At 38.7% G+C, this 15,141-nt stretch overlaps 1 protein-coding gene across 1 annotated transcript in view; it reads left to right on the top strand.

Moving 5' to 3' along the window:
• The window catches only part of POLR1F (RNA polymerase I subunit F), a 41,479-nt gene that overhangs the window by 14,892 nt on the left and 11,446 nt on the right, over window positions 1-15,141 (top strand). Inside the window, exons 2-3 of the mRNA XM_049641593.1 lie at window positions 11,052-11,193; window positions 14,172-14,380. Of these exons, the coding sequence (XP_049497550.1) occupies window positions 11,052-11,193; window positions 14,172-14,380 (351 nt within the window). The remainder of the gene's footprint in view (window positions 1-11,051; window positions 11,194-14,171; window positions 14,381-15,141) is intronic.

Here is a 15,141-nt window from a genome sequence, read left to right as displayed (position 1 = left end):
TCTCCTTTTATTCTGAATGATAGCCTTGCTGGATAGAGTATCCTTGTTGCAGGTTTTCTTTTAACAGCACTTTTAATGTATCAAGCCACTCCCTTCTGGTCTAAAGGGTTTCTGCTGAAAAACCCTCTGTTAGCCTTATGAAGTTTCTTGTGTATAACTTTTCTTTTCTCTTGCTGCTTTTTAAATTCTCTCTTTATCATTACTTTTTGCCATTTTAATTACTGTGTGTCTTGGTATGGACATCTTTGGTTTGCTTTTGTTACGGGCTCTCTCTGCCTCCTGGATCTGGTTGTCTGTTTCCTTCCCCAGACTCAGAAAGTTTTCAGCTATTACTTCTTCTTTTTGCTCCCTGTGTCTCACTTCTCCTTCTGGGGTCCTTATTAATGCAAATGTTATTATGCTTGATAGTGTCCTGAGTTCCTTTAATCTATTTTCAGTTTTTATTATCCATTTCACTCCTGTTCCATCTTGATGGCTTTCCATCATGCTTTCCTGTAGATCACTGACCCATTCTATTTTCTCTAGCTGTTATTTATTCCCTGTAGTGTATTTTTAATTTTAGTTACTGAGTTCTTCATGTCTAATTGTTCTTTTTATGTTTTTTTGAAGTATAATTTATTGTCATATTGGCTTACATACAACACCCAGTGCTCATCCCAACAAGTGCCCTCCTCAATGCCCATCACCTACTTTCCCCTCTCCCCACCCCCCATCAACCCTCAGTTTATTCTCTGTAATTAAGAGTTTCTTATGGTTTGCCTCCCTCCCTCTCTGTAACTATTTTTTCCCCTTCCCTTCCCCCATGGTCTTCTGTTGAGTTTCTCAAGATCCACATTTGAGTGAAAACATATGGTATCTGTCTTTCTCTGACTTATTTCACTTAGCATAATACTTCCAGTTCCATCCATGTTGCTGCAAATGGCATGATTTCATTCCTTGTCATTGCTAAGTAGTATTCCATTGTGTATATAAACCACATCTTCTTTATCCATTCATCAGTTGATGGACATTTGGGTTCTTTCCATAATTTGGCTATTGTTGAAAGTGCTGCTATAAACATTGGGGTACATGTGCCCTGATGCATCAGCACTCCTGTATCCCTTGGGTAAATTCTTAGCAGTGCTATTGCTGGGTCATAGGGTAGTGCTATTTTTATTTTTTTTGAGGAACCTCCACAGTTTTCCAGAGCGGCTGCACCAGTTTGCATTCCTGCCAACAGTGCAAGAGGGTTCCCATTTCTCCACATCCTCGGCAGCATCTGTAGTTTCCTGATTTGTTGATTTTAGCCACTCTGACCAGTGTGAGGTGGTATCTCAGTGTGGCTTTGATTTGTATTTTCCTGGTGATGAGTGACATTGAGCATCGTTTCATGTGTCTGTTGGCCTTCTGGATGTCTTCTTTGGAAAAGTGTCTATTCATGTCTTCTGCCCACTTCTTCACTGGATTATTTGTTTTTCAGGTGTGGAGTTTGGTGAGTTCTTTATAGATTTTGGATACTAGCCCTTTATCCAATATGTCATTTGCAAATATCTTTTCCCATTCTGTCAACTGCCTTTTAGTTTTGTTGTTTTCTTTGCAGTGCAGAAGCTTTTTATCTTGATGAGGTCCCAATAGTTCATTTTTGCTTTTAATTCCCTTGCCTTTGGAGATGTCTTGAGTAAGAAACTGCTGTGACTGAGGTCAAAGAGGTTGTTGCCTGCCTTCTCCTCCAGGGTTTTGATGATTTCCTGTCGCATATGTTAGGTCTTTGATCCATTTTGAGTTTATTTTTGTGTATGGTGTAAGCAGGTGGTTTAGTTTCATTCTTCTGCATGTTGCTTTCCAGTTCTCCCAGCACTATGTGCTAAAGAGACCGTCTTTTTTCCATTGGATCCTCTTTGCTGCTTTGTCAAAGATTAGTTGGCCTTACTTCTGTGGGTCCAATCTGGGTTCTGTATTCTATTCCATTGGTCTATGTATCTTTTTTTGTGCCAATACCATACTGTCTTGATGATTACAGCTTCATACTAGAGGCTCAAGTCTGGGATTGTGATGCCTCCTGCTTTGGTTGTCTTCTTCAGGTTTACTTTGGCTATTCGGGGTCTTTTTTGGTTCCGTACAAATTTTAGGATTTTTTGTTCTAGCTTTGAGAAGAATACCAGTGCAATTTTTATTGAGATTGCATTGAATGTGTAAATTGCTTTGGGTATTATTGACCTTTTAACAATATTTATTCTTCAATCTGTGAGCATGGAATGTTTTTCCATTTCTTTGTATCTTATTCAGTTTCCTTCATAAGCTTTCTATAGTTTTCAACATACAGATCTTTTACATCTTTGGTTAGGTTTATTCCTAGGTATTTTATGGTTCTTGGTGCAATTGTAAATGGGATCAGTTTCTTGATTTCTCTTTCTGTTGCTTCTTATTGGTGTATAAAAATGCAGCCGATTTCCATACGTTGATTTTGTACCCTGTGACTTTGTTGAATTCCTGTATCAGTTCTAGCAGTCTTTTGGTGGAGTCTTTCGGGTTTTCCATGTAGAGTATCATGTCATCTGTGAAAAGTAAAAGTTTGACTTCTTTGCCAGTTTTGATCCCTTTTATTTCATTTTGTTGTCTGATTGCTGATGCTAGGACTTCCAACACTATGTTAAACAACAGCGGTGAGAGTGGACATCCCTGTCGTGTTCCTGATCTCTGGGGGAGAGCTCTTAGTTTTTCACCATTGAGGATGATATTAGCTGTGGGCTTTTCATAAATGGCTTTTATGATGTTTAAGTATGTTCCTTTTATCCCAACTTTCTTGAAGGTTTTTATTAAGAAAGGATGCTGTGGGGCGCCTGGGTGGCTCAGTCGGTTGAGCGTCCGACTTAGGCTCAGGTCACGATCTTGCGGTCCATGAGTTCGAGCCCCACGTCAGGCTCTGGGGTGATGGCCCAGAGCCTGGAGCCTGCTTCCGATTCTGTGTCTCCCTCTCTCTCTGCCCCTCCCCTGTTCATGCTCTGTCTCTCTCTGTCTCAAAAATAAATAAATGTTAAAAAAAAAAAATTTTTTTTAAAAAGAGAAAGGATGCTGTGTTTTGTCAAAATGGTTTTTCTGCATCCATTGACATGATCATATGGTTCTTATCCTTTCTTTTATGAATGTGATGTATCACACTGATTTGTGAATATTGAACCAGCCCTGCAGCCCAGGAATGAATCCCAGTTCATAGTGGTGAATAATCCTTTTAATATGTTGTTGAATTCTATTTGCTAGTATCTTGTTGAGAATTTTTGCATCCATGTTCATCAGGGATATTGGCCTTTAATTCTCCTTTTTTGTGGTGTCTCTGTCTGGTTTGGGAATCAAGGTAATGCTGGCTTCGTAGAATAGGTCCAGAAGTTTTCCTTCCGTTTCTATTTTTTGGAATTCCTTGAGATGGATAGGTATTAACTCTGCTTTAAATGTCTGGTAGATTTCCCCATGGGAAGCCATCTGGCCCAGGACTCTTCTTTGCTGGGAGATTTTTGATAACTGATTCAATTTCATTACTAGTTATGGGTCTGTTCCAATTTTCTATTTCTTCCCATTTTAGTTTTGGTAGTGTATGAGTATGTAGGAATTTGTCCATTTCTTCCAGGTTGTCCAGTTTGTTGGCATGTAATATTTCATAGTATTCTCTGATAATTTATTGTATTTCTGAGGGATTGGTTATAATAAATACACTTTCATTCATGATTTTTTCTATTTGGGTCCTCTCTCTCTTTTTTTTTTTTTTTTTTTTTTTTTTGAAAAGTCTTTAAGTGGTTTATAATTTTTTTTTTTTAAAAAAAAAAAAAAAAAAAACTCTTAGTTTCATTGATCTGTTCTGTTTTGTTTTGTTTTATTTTGGGGTTTGTTTTTGGATTCTATATGTGTTTCTCCTCTGATCTTTATTATTTCTCTTCTTCTGCTGAGTTTGGAGTGTCTTTGCTGTTCTGCTTCTAGTTCCTTAGGTGTGCTGTTAGATTTTGTATTTGGGATATTTCTTATTTCTCGAAATAGGCCTGGATTGCAATGTATTTTCCTCTTAGGACTGCCTTTGCTGCATCCCAAAGGGTTTGGAGTGTTGTGTTTTCATTTTCATTTGTTTCCACGTATTTTTAAATTTCTTCTTTAATTGCCTGGTTGACCCTTTCATTCCTTAGTAGGATATTCTTTAACCTCCATGCATTTGGAGGTTTTCCAAACTTTTTCCTATGGTTGATTTCAAGTTTCATAGCATTGTGATCTGAAAGTGTGCATGATATGATCTCAGTTCTTTTATATTTATTGAGGGCTGTTTTGTGATTCAAATGTGATCTGTCTTGGAGAATGGTCGATGTGCACTCGAGAAGAATGTATATTCTCCTTTAGGATGAAAATTTTTAAATATATCTGTCAAGTCCATCTAGTCCAGTGTATTGTTCAGGGCCATTGTTTCTTTATTGATTATCTGCCTAGATGATCTTTCCATTGTTGTAAGTGGAGTATTGAAGTCCCTTGCAGTTACCACATTCTTACCGATAAGATTGCTTATGTTTGTGATTAATTGTTTCATATATTTGGGTGTTTCCAAATCCGGTGCATAGACATTTATAATTGTTAGCTCTTCTTGATGGATAGACCCCGTAATTATTACATAATGCCCTTCTTCATCTCTTGTTACAGCCTTTAGTTTAAAATCTAGTTTGTCTGATATAAATATGGCTACTCCAGCTTTCTTTTGACTTCTAGTAGCATGATAGATGGTTCTCCATCTCCTCACTTTTAATCTGAAGGTGTCCTTGGGTCTAAAATGGGTCTCTTGTAGACAGCAAATAGATGGGTCTTGTTTTTTTAATCCATTCTGATACCCTATGTCTTTTGATTGGACCATTTAGTCCATTTACATGCAGTGTTATTAGTGAAAGATACGGGTTTACAGTCCTTGTGTAGGTTATCTGTAGGTTTCATACTTGTAGTGATGTCTCTTGTCCTTTGTGGTCTTTGCAACATTTCACTCACAGAATCCTCCTTAGGATCTCTTATAGGGCTGGTTTATTGGTGATGAATTCTTTCAGTTTTTGTTTGGGAAAATCTTTATCTCTCCTTCTATTCTGAATGACAGGCTTGCTGGATAAAGGATTCTTGGCTGCATATTTTTCCTGTTCATTACGTTGAAAATTTCCTGCCACTCCTTTCTGGTCTGCCACGTTTCAGTAGATAGAGCTGCTACTACCCGTATGTGTCTATCCTTGTATGTTGAGGCCCGTTTATCCCTAGCTGCTTTCAGAATTCTCTCTTTATCCTTGTATATTTCCAGTTTCACTATGATATGTCATTCAGAAGACCAATTCAAGTTACCTCTGGAGGGAGTTCTCTGTGCCTTTCCCAGACTGGGGAGGTTCTTAGCTATGATTTGTTCAAGTATACCTTTGGCCCCTTTCTTTCTCCTTCTTCTGGAACTACTATGATATGGATATTGTTCCATTTCATGGAATCACTTAGTTCTCTAATTCTCCCCTTGTGATCCAGAATTTTTTTTATCATTTTCTCAGCTTCCTCTTTTTCCATAATTTTATCTTATATTTCACCTATTCTCCCCTCTGCCTCTTCAATCCTCGCTATGACTGCCTCTATTTTATTCTGCACCTCATCTACAGCATTTTTTAATGCATCATTACTAATTTTTAGTTCCTTGATCTCTGGGGCAGTAGATTCTCTGCTGTCCTCTATGCTTTTTTCAAGCCCAGCGATTAATCTTACGACTATTATTCTAAATTCTTGTTCCGTTGTATTGTTTACAACTCTTTTGATCACTTCTTTAGCTCTTACCTTTCCTGGAATTTCTTTTGTGAATTCTTCTGTTTCGTCATTTTGCCTAGTTTTCTGTCTCTTATGTGTTTTAAAAGCTTGTTATGTCCCCTGCACCTGTGAGCACTACTATATTAAAGAGAGGTCATACACTGTCCAGGACCTGGCCCTTCAGGAAGTGTTTTTTGGAGAGTGTTACTTGCTCTCTGTTGTTGTGACTCTGGTTACTTTATCTCCCTACTTGTAGTGATGTTTTGGACCCTCCACCAGGTGTGCTTTGATTTGTTTGTTCAAGTAGCCCTGGAAAGGAAAACAAATAAGCAAAAAAATAGAAAACAAAAACAGGCAAACAACCAAAAAAACCCAGAAACACCAGCTACAAGTAAACAGGGTGGGTGCAGTACTGATGGAAGAGGCCTTATCCTGTACAAAGAGAGAAATGACAGGGGCAGGGACAAAGAAAGAATAAAAATTGACCAGAGAAACTATACGGCTTAATCCAGAGAGAAAGAAAGGGAAATAGAGAAGGGGATGGGGAAAAAGAAAAAAGAAAAGAAAGTTATGCAGACAGAGAAACTATAAGGCTTAATGCAGAGAGAATGGAGAATAAAGAAGGAGGTGTGGAACACGTATTAAGAGAATGGATTAAATATGTCTGCTTAAACAAACTAACAACCAGAGATAAGAATGAGAAAAGGAAGGAAGAATATATATAATAAGAATTGTCTGAGAATTAATCAGGCAATGCAGCAGTGCCTGTCTGGAGGTAGGGTGTCTGTTTCCTCACTGTCAATCCTTCTCCTGTAGCTATGCAGTTACCAGGTGCAGAGGGGCGTGGTTTGGTATAGGCGGATCCTGCCTCCACCATGGGCCCTGCTGGGCCCTACTGTCTGGTCCTTGAGGCCCCACCTTGGTGGTGGTGGGGAGAAAAATGGCGACCCTGTCTGTCGTGTACCGGGTGTCCCAGACCACTCTGTTCGAGCCATCCTCATTGTGCCACGGGTGCAAATGAGGCAGTTTGTCTCACTCCACTGACTCCTGTGCCTAGCTCCACATGCCCCATACTGGGGAAGAGCAGCTCCACGTCGTCCCCCCCCCCCCCCCCCATATGTGGTCCCTGGCTGGCAGGCACAGGCATGCTTTGTCCTGTCCCACAGCACTCCAGGGAGGGAATCGCTTTCTCCTTCTGTGGACTGCACCCCTGACCTAGCCACCGAACCTGGGGCTGGCTCCCCTCCTCCCCAGGTACGTGATCCAGGGGCAGCCGTCCCCAGACCAGAGAAAGCCCACAGTTAGATTGATCTTTATCTCTCCTGGACTGAAGTTTTTCTCTTGTCCAGATACAGGCCTATGCTTCCTTTTCTCTTTTTCTCTTCCTTTTGTCTCTCCACAAAAGGGGATCCCTCCTCTCTGTTCCTTTTCTCTCTCCCAGTTTGCAGCCACACACCTACGGCCCCTCAGGTTGTCCCAGTGGGTCCCTGGAAGCCGGCTGTCTCTTTTCCTCCCAGACTCTTGGGGTTCAGAGTCCTTCAACTTCAACACTTCTTTTCTTTTTTATGTTTTTTACCTTTGTTTATAGCTCCTTTGAGTGTAAGATAAGGACTACGATTAGGACTGATGTTCTCCACTCATTTCAAATCCAGTGATTATCTTTATGATCATTACTTTCTTTATTAGGTATATTACTTATCTCCCTTTTGTTTAGCTCTCTTCTTTTGAACTTGTCCTTTTTTTCATTTGGGACATATTCCTTCTCATTTTGTCTGTCTTTTTCTGAGTGTTAGGGAAGTCACGTGCTCTTGAAAGCAGTGCCTTTATGAACAAGAGGTCTTGTAATACCCTGCAGTGCAGTGTCTCCTATTTACCATAACCTGGCGCTTCAGGGGTGTCTCCTTTGTGTTTTGCATGTGCCCCAATTTTGTGGCTGAGCCATGTTTTCCTTCATTCCATTTATTTGCAATGGGTCTCTTTGCTGTTGTGGACAAGGTTTGGTCCTTGTGTTTTTAGTGGACCAGTCTGGGGCTACCTTGGGTTTAAAGTGAACCAGAACAGGCATTTGCCAGAGCTATGGTAGCTCCAAACTCAAGGGTGCTTTCTGCATGTTGTCACTAGAGAAACTTGTTGGTGGGCTAGGCCTGCAGTTCAGCCAGGTGTCTGACCAGCCTACTGCTGGGGCTGTAGTTGGACTGAGGTGTGCTGTTACTTTCCCTCTCTCAGGGGCAAGAGTCGCTTGGAGTGGTGCTCGCCCCTATTTATTGGGGCTGCTTGCACACCACAAGGCTTGCCACACTGCTTGGGATAGGCTTATCCAAGGTCTACAGGAGAACATGGGGGCTGGGTGTGCTGCACATCGTGCCAGCAGGGTCTGCACTGGGCTGCTGTGGAATGGAGCTGAAGCAGCCTGGGAAAACTTCTGCCCAGGCAGAGGGTTGGAGGGAGTGTATTCACGGAAGTATGTGGCTGGGGTGCACTTTTCGCAGGTTAGGTGATCATTGCAGTGTGCTTGTTCTCACAGGTGTCTGTGTATTTAGGCTGGGGATGGGTAGTGGGGGAGGGAAATAGCACCCATCAGTTCTTTTGTTCTTGGAGAAATCTCTTAGATTTCCCTGCCTCTCCAGCACATGCTCTGAGACCATTAAATCTCTTTCCTGTACACCCGCGGCATTTTTCAAACTGTTGCTTCTGTGCTGTATCTAAGTGGAGCTGTTTGTTGTGCTGTACTTTAAGGGCAGAGACTCAGTTTTCTGTTACCCTCCTGCCTCTTAATCTATTGAGCCTGTTGATTTTCAGAGTTCAAGGTGTGAAGCCCTTCTGATTGTGGAGGTGGGGAGGGGACAAAACTGGAGAAGCTTCTGGCCCTCTGGTTTTCAAAGCCAAATGTTACAGGGATTTGTCTTCTCAGGGCAACCTCAACCTGGAGTGCCTGAGGCAGGGTCCTCTCCTTTCCCCTCTCTGTGCCCGTGGAGGCACTCCCTCTTAAGGTCAGTCCCACTTGATGGTACAGTCTTTCAATAAGCATAAAACATCTTTATGAACAAATCCAAATTTACTTTGTCAAGACAAAAGTAGATAAAACCTATATTTAGTAATCACTGTTTTGGTATTTTATTTGGAAAACAATTTGATGTCAATAAAGGGTTTCTCGGGTTTGATGGGTTTACACAAATCTATTTGGGTTTAGGGCTCTATGGTTACATTCCCTAGTTACCAATTTTGAACCCTACATAACCCAATACCTCTTTCTTATGGGAAATATTTTGCAGTACTACCTTTACTATCATGAAAACACATCTTTATTGTGAATTGAAACTTAAAGGTAATACAAGCTACTTACACATTTGGAAAAAAAACAAAAATCTGTAAGTGCTGTAATACAATACAATACAATATACTTCCATGTGAGAATACTCAAGCATGACTACCTGGGAAGACTGAAATAGTTGGATGACATATGCACTGATACCTAGAATCATGAATGTGTCTAGAAAGGTAGATTGATGCAGGGGTTTTGAATTGACAACTCAGAGAACACATACAGTGTCTCCAATGGCAAAATGCTTTTCTGAAGTAAGGAGTACTTCTCAGTTAAGTTTCATACTTAATAATCTACCCTTGAATTTTAATTTTATTTATTTTGAGTGAGAGAGTGAGCGAGCAGGAAGGGGCAGAGAGAGAATCCCAGGTAGGGTCTACAGCAGTGTAGAGCCCGACTCGTGGCTTGAACTTAAGAACTGTAAGATCATGACCTGAGTGAAAACCAAGAGTTGGACGCTTAACCAACAGATTGACCCAGGTGTCCTTCCTGGAAATTTTTATGTATATTGAAACCATGCAAACATGATTTTATGCTGATATGTATGTATTTATGTATGTGTATATGTATACATATATATATTTAGAATTAGATTTTGTATCCAGCTATTTATAAATAGGTTTATTCCCTCATTGACAAGTCTGGTGGACTTCTGGGTTTCTGTGATGGTGTAGTTCCTGCTTGGGCAAACACATTGAGAAATTAACAGTTCAAAAAGGGCTTTCTGGAGTAAATCTCTAAATTTAGGATCTTCTTGATTTGATAGTTATTAAAGTTCCTTTCCATTGGCTCCTGGCCGTTTTATTAAGCAACAGCTATTGGGGTAAATTCTTTCTCTTATACTATGTGAATACTTTTAGGAATTTAGTAGAGTTCTACAAAGTGTTCTGTCTTCTCAAGGGTTTTTGAGTAGTGTGTGGAATGCAAACATACACAGAGCTAGAGTCAGTAAACCGAGATCAAGCACACTTAGGATGCAATGCTGTGCCATGTAGTCGTCTAGGAGTGGAAGAGGAGTGATTTAAGCATTTCCTGGGGAGTCAGTGAAGTTTTCGTGAGTAAGTATTGGGTGTGCTAGTGAAGTCACCAGGTTTGCCTCTTTAGTAGTTAAAATTCCGTACTTGGAAATGACCTTTTGAAATAGTTGTCCCCTAATCCTTTCATACTATGTAGACTAAATTGGCAAAATCAGTTTTGTTTTTGAGAGAGAGAGAATGAGCGTGTGCATACATGCATATACACAAGTACACAAGCAGAGTAGGGACAGAGGGACTGGGAAAGAGAATCTTAAGCAGGCTTCATGCCCAGTGTGAGCCTGATGTGGAGCTTGATTTCTTCACTTTGAGATCATGACCTGAGCCAAAGTCAGGAGTCAGAGCCTTACTGCTTGAGCCACTCATTTCCTAATAAATGAAATATGTAGTTGTATTTAATAACATTTCTATTTACTATTAATAGTTACAATTTGAGGATTTTTCTCCCGTAAGTCATTGGCTTTAATATTCAGGGTCTTCACCTTTAATACTGATCTTGCTATGGGCTGTCTAGTACAGAAATCTAGTAATGGTGGGTAATACCAAAATTGCCTTCATTCAGTTATACTCAGAAATTAGAGACATTTTTCTTTCATTTTTTTTTCTTTCTCTCATTGGAGAATGACTATAATTCCAGTGCATAGCTATTAGAGAAGAAAGGTCAACCTGCTCATGCATAATTGGACATTTTGTTTCTGGGTACTTATATTGAATAATCCTTTTAAATTTAGTATATTGGAAGCTTTTGGTCAAGTTGAATTACTCAAGTCATTATGGACTAATGATAATGCTATTGTATTTTGGCATGTGTGCTTATATTTAAGAGATGTATAATTTTTGGACTCGGCCAATTTAATCAGGACATTGGACTATTTTGAAAGAGGATAAAACATATCATTTTTTCTTTCTTTTTTTTTTTTTTTTAACAGCCTTTTAGGTGTCCCCATTGCATATGATAACATCAAAGTGGTAGGTGAACTGGGAGATATTTATGATGATCAAGGACACATTCATCTAAACATTGAAGCAGATTTTGTTATTTTCTGCCCTGAGCCAGGGCAAAAGCTTATGGTATGTATATATATTTAAAGCTTTCTTTGTATAGTTGTATAATGATATAATTTGGAAGATTTTTAAGACTATACACCTCGAGAAGTAAATGGCTTGCTATTGTGGGTAGCTAAAAGTTATTTTCTAAAATGTTTATTTTTGAAAGAGAAAGCAGGGGAGGGGCAGAGAGAGGGGGGCAAAGGATCTAAAGCAGGCTCTGCGCTGACAGCAGAGAGCCCAACATCATCTAACTGATGAACCGTGAGATCATGCCGTGAGCCCAAGTCAGATACTTAACTGACTAAGCCACCTAGACACCCCTAAAAATTATTTTCAAAGAAAAAAAGTCAATTCAACCTTGGTAAGTTTTTAAACTCCATTCTTCTAGAACTCACCTGTATATGCAGAGTATGTGTGTCATACAATTTATTCTCTTCTTTGTATAGCACCAGAACGATCTTAAGTGATAAAAAAAAATAACTAGTTTCTTATTTCTCAGTTACATACCAATAGTTTCTTTATAAAGGATTTAAACAGGGGCTAGGGGCTCCTGGATGGCTCTGTCAGTTGAGCTTCCTAATGCAGCTCAGGTCATGATCTCACAGTTTGTGAGTTCGAGTCCCATGTCAGACTGTGCTGACAGGTCAGAGCCTGGGCCCTGCTTCAGATTCTGCTTCTCTCTGTCTCTCTCTGCCCCCCCCGCCCCCCGCTCATGCGCACGCACGCTCTCTCTCTCTCCCCCTCTCTGTCTCAAATAAACATTAAAAAAATATTTAAAAGATTCAAACCGTGTAGTAGTGTTTCAAATAGGAGTTCAAATAGGAGTTGAAAATTCAAATAGTTGTGGGACCAGGCTAATGAAATGTAATGTAATGAAAGTGAATGAACAATGAGGTTAGGGCACCCATTAGGTGCCATGGTAATGAAGGCCCTGTTGGGAAGGTTTTTTAAGACAATCTAGATATACAGATAGATGTGAAATTGACTGTCTTCTACCAGCAGTTTTGAGTGTATTTGTTGGTGGGTGTGTGTATTCATACATATGTTTGTATGTTTTTTTCTTTAAGCACTTCCTATAAAATTTATTAATGGTTCTTATAAGATTAACTTTTATTGTTAATGAATATACTGATCAAATTTCACTGACAAATTCTACAAGGCATTTCTAATTTAAAAAAATTTTTACAGTGTCGGTTAAACTGGTAGAAATCGTATCCTGGGCCTGCCAAAGTTGGGTTATACAGCTAGCTTCCATACTATTAAAGTTGGCAGATTTGTACTTAAAAAAATTTCGACACTTAACTCATCTGCTTTGTGTAAGTTACCATAGATATAAACATGGAAATAACATACTGTACAGAAAGTATGAAACTAAGAATAAAATTACTCCTTTTACTCTATTCCCCACAATGAGATCCAGTCTTCAAATACATCTGGGCAGTTTTTTCCAATTTTTAATTTTAAACATGGTATAATTTACATACAATAAAATAAGAGATCTAAATTATATACAACAAAATGCATAGATCATAGTGTTCAGTTCAATGAATTCTGACAAGTGCATATATACCATTTTATTTGAGAATGACCGTCATGCCCTTTCCTGGTCAGTCCTCTCTTCTAGATCCAACCACTGTTCTGCTTCTGTTTATCATACATTAGTTTTGCTTAAGCTTCTCATTTTATATTAGTCGAAATTTTCATTATACACTCTTTGATGAAAATCTGACCTCTTTTGTTCAACATGTTTTTACACTTCATCCATGCTGTTTGATGGTGTATTCGTATTTTATTCCTTTTTGTTCATAGAATTCGGTTATATGAGTGTATTACAATTTGATTGTTCATCTTCATTGATGGACATTTTGGTTTCCAGTCTGGAGCTATTATGAATGAAGCTGTGTGAATGTGTATTTTCATTTCTCCTAGGTAGGAACTGGAAGCTGTATTGTAAGTCAGAGGGTAGGTGTTTGAGGAATTAGCCTGTTTTTCATAAAATTAAACATTCAACACTATTAGTTGCTCTGTGTCCTTGCCAGCATCTGGTTTTGTTAGTCTTTTAATTAAACTGATGGATAATACTAGGTTCTCCTTAATTTGCGTTTTCCTTCGTGAGATTTTTCTTGTGTTTCAATAAGAAAGGCCTATTTAAGTGCTTTGCCCATTTTTAGCTGGACTTTTGTGTTACGGAGGTTTAATAGTTCTTCATACTTTTTAGCTTTAAAGCTTCTAAAAATGTTTTTGTGATTCACAGTAGCCATGCTCAAGATCTACTGATGAAGGATAAGTTGTCTTCAAATACAGTGCTTTTTATATCCTACTAAAGTTAATTGTTAAATAATTTTTTTTATGTTTATTTCTGAGAGAGACAGAATGTGAATGGGGGAAGGGTAGGGAGAGATGGAGACACAGAATCCAAAGCAGGCTCCAGACTCCCAGTTATCAGCACAGAGCCTGATGCCGGGCTGGAACCCACAAACCTTGAAATCATGACCTGAGCCGAAGTCAGGCACTTAAGTGACCATGCCTTCCAACAATGCTTTTTAAGCTTTGAAATTCAGACTGTTTATGGAAATATAATGTGGATCCTAGTTATAAAAAACATATGCTTCCTGCCTTGAGGTCTTTTCACATTTAGGTAATACCAAACAGTATTTTCTGCTTGGTTTCAATATGGTTATAATCTACTCCCCAGGGAGTCCTGTAGCAGGCGCTGAGGTAGGTTGTTTTGGTTTTTTTTTTAGAGGTGGGAAGAGTTAGTTGTTTATCCAGTTAGGCAATTGATATGCATGCAGTTTACCAAAGTTCCAGCCTTCTAAAAACTCTACAGTGTTTAAAATGGTTTAGTATAACATGTAAATTTTAATTGAAAATCTTTTTCCATATGAAATTATTCCATTATTTCAATGTTTTCTCTTTAAGATCAGTTTGAAGCTTATAAAGTTTTATTTACCTTTTAACTCTTTAGATAGCTTGATGCTTTTTTTCTTTTTTCCCAGGGTACAGTTAATAAAGTGTCTTCTAGCCACATTGGCTGTTTAGTACATGGGTGTTTCAATGCCTCCATCCCTAAACCTGAGCAGATGCCAGCTGAGCAGTGGCAGATCCTAGAGATAAATGTGGGTGATGAACTAGAATTTGAAGTATTTCGTTTGGACTCAGATGCTGCTGGAGTATTCTGCATTCGGGGAAAATTAAATACCTCTAGGTCAGTTCCTAATCACATTGTTTTAATTTTTGTAGTCATTTCTGTTTAATTCTGAATTTAGAGAACATAAGCCCCTCTTTCGGAAAGTAATTTTTTTAGAATATGCCATAAAGTCAATGTAAATTGGAATCTTAAGTGCTTTGACAGCATATTGAATATTCCAAAGGTCTGCACTTCTAGCTAATGGGTCTGTAGTTTACTAACTCAATCTTCCTATTTTCTAGTTTGGTTAATTTTTTAAAAAGTTGATCCTTGAGCTTGAAACTGTTGAAAGCTTAATCATATTTGATTAATGTCACTATGCCAGGTAGATAATTTCTGTATTTTTCTGTTAGCTCATTGAAATTACTTAGTTGGATGTAGCTAGTGCTACTGGATGGGACTCTGCATCCAGTAGAGAGGGCTACTTCACTGATCCTTGGTTTTTTGTTTTTTGTTTTTTTCCTGTTAACTCACAACTTTGAAAAAAATGAATAATTTGAAACAAGGATTCATAGATGGGAAACTCCATTAATTTTGGCAGACAGTACACGTGTATTTTTTATCGCTCGTCAGTTGTTTGGCTACTAAGCCTGAGTATTGTGATGTTTCATGCACAGTGAGCAAATTTTTTTGAATCAAAACAAAATTTATAAGGTACATTTTGATAAAAATATTTTATGTAATTTTTATGTATGAAAACAGTCTGGAAGGACTTTGGAAAAATTTTAACTTTTCCAAGACATTTTAATGAGCTGAGGGATAACAGAATAGAATATTTG

Source organism: Panthera uncia, chromosome A2, assembly GCF_023721935.1.
Source record: "Panthera uncia isolate 11264 chromosome A2, Puncia_PCG_1.0, whole genome shotgun sequence".
Taxonomy (NCBI): domain Eukaryota; kingdom Metazoa; phylum Chordata; class Mammalia; order Carnivora; family Felidae; genus Panthera; species Panthera uncia.
The sequence above is the reverse complement of the archived record's forward strand: the minus strand, read 5'-3'. Positions and strand labels throughout refer to the sequence as shown.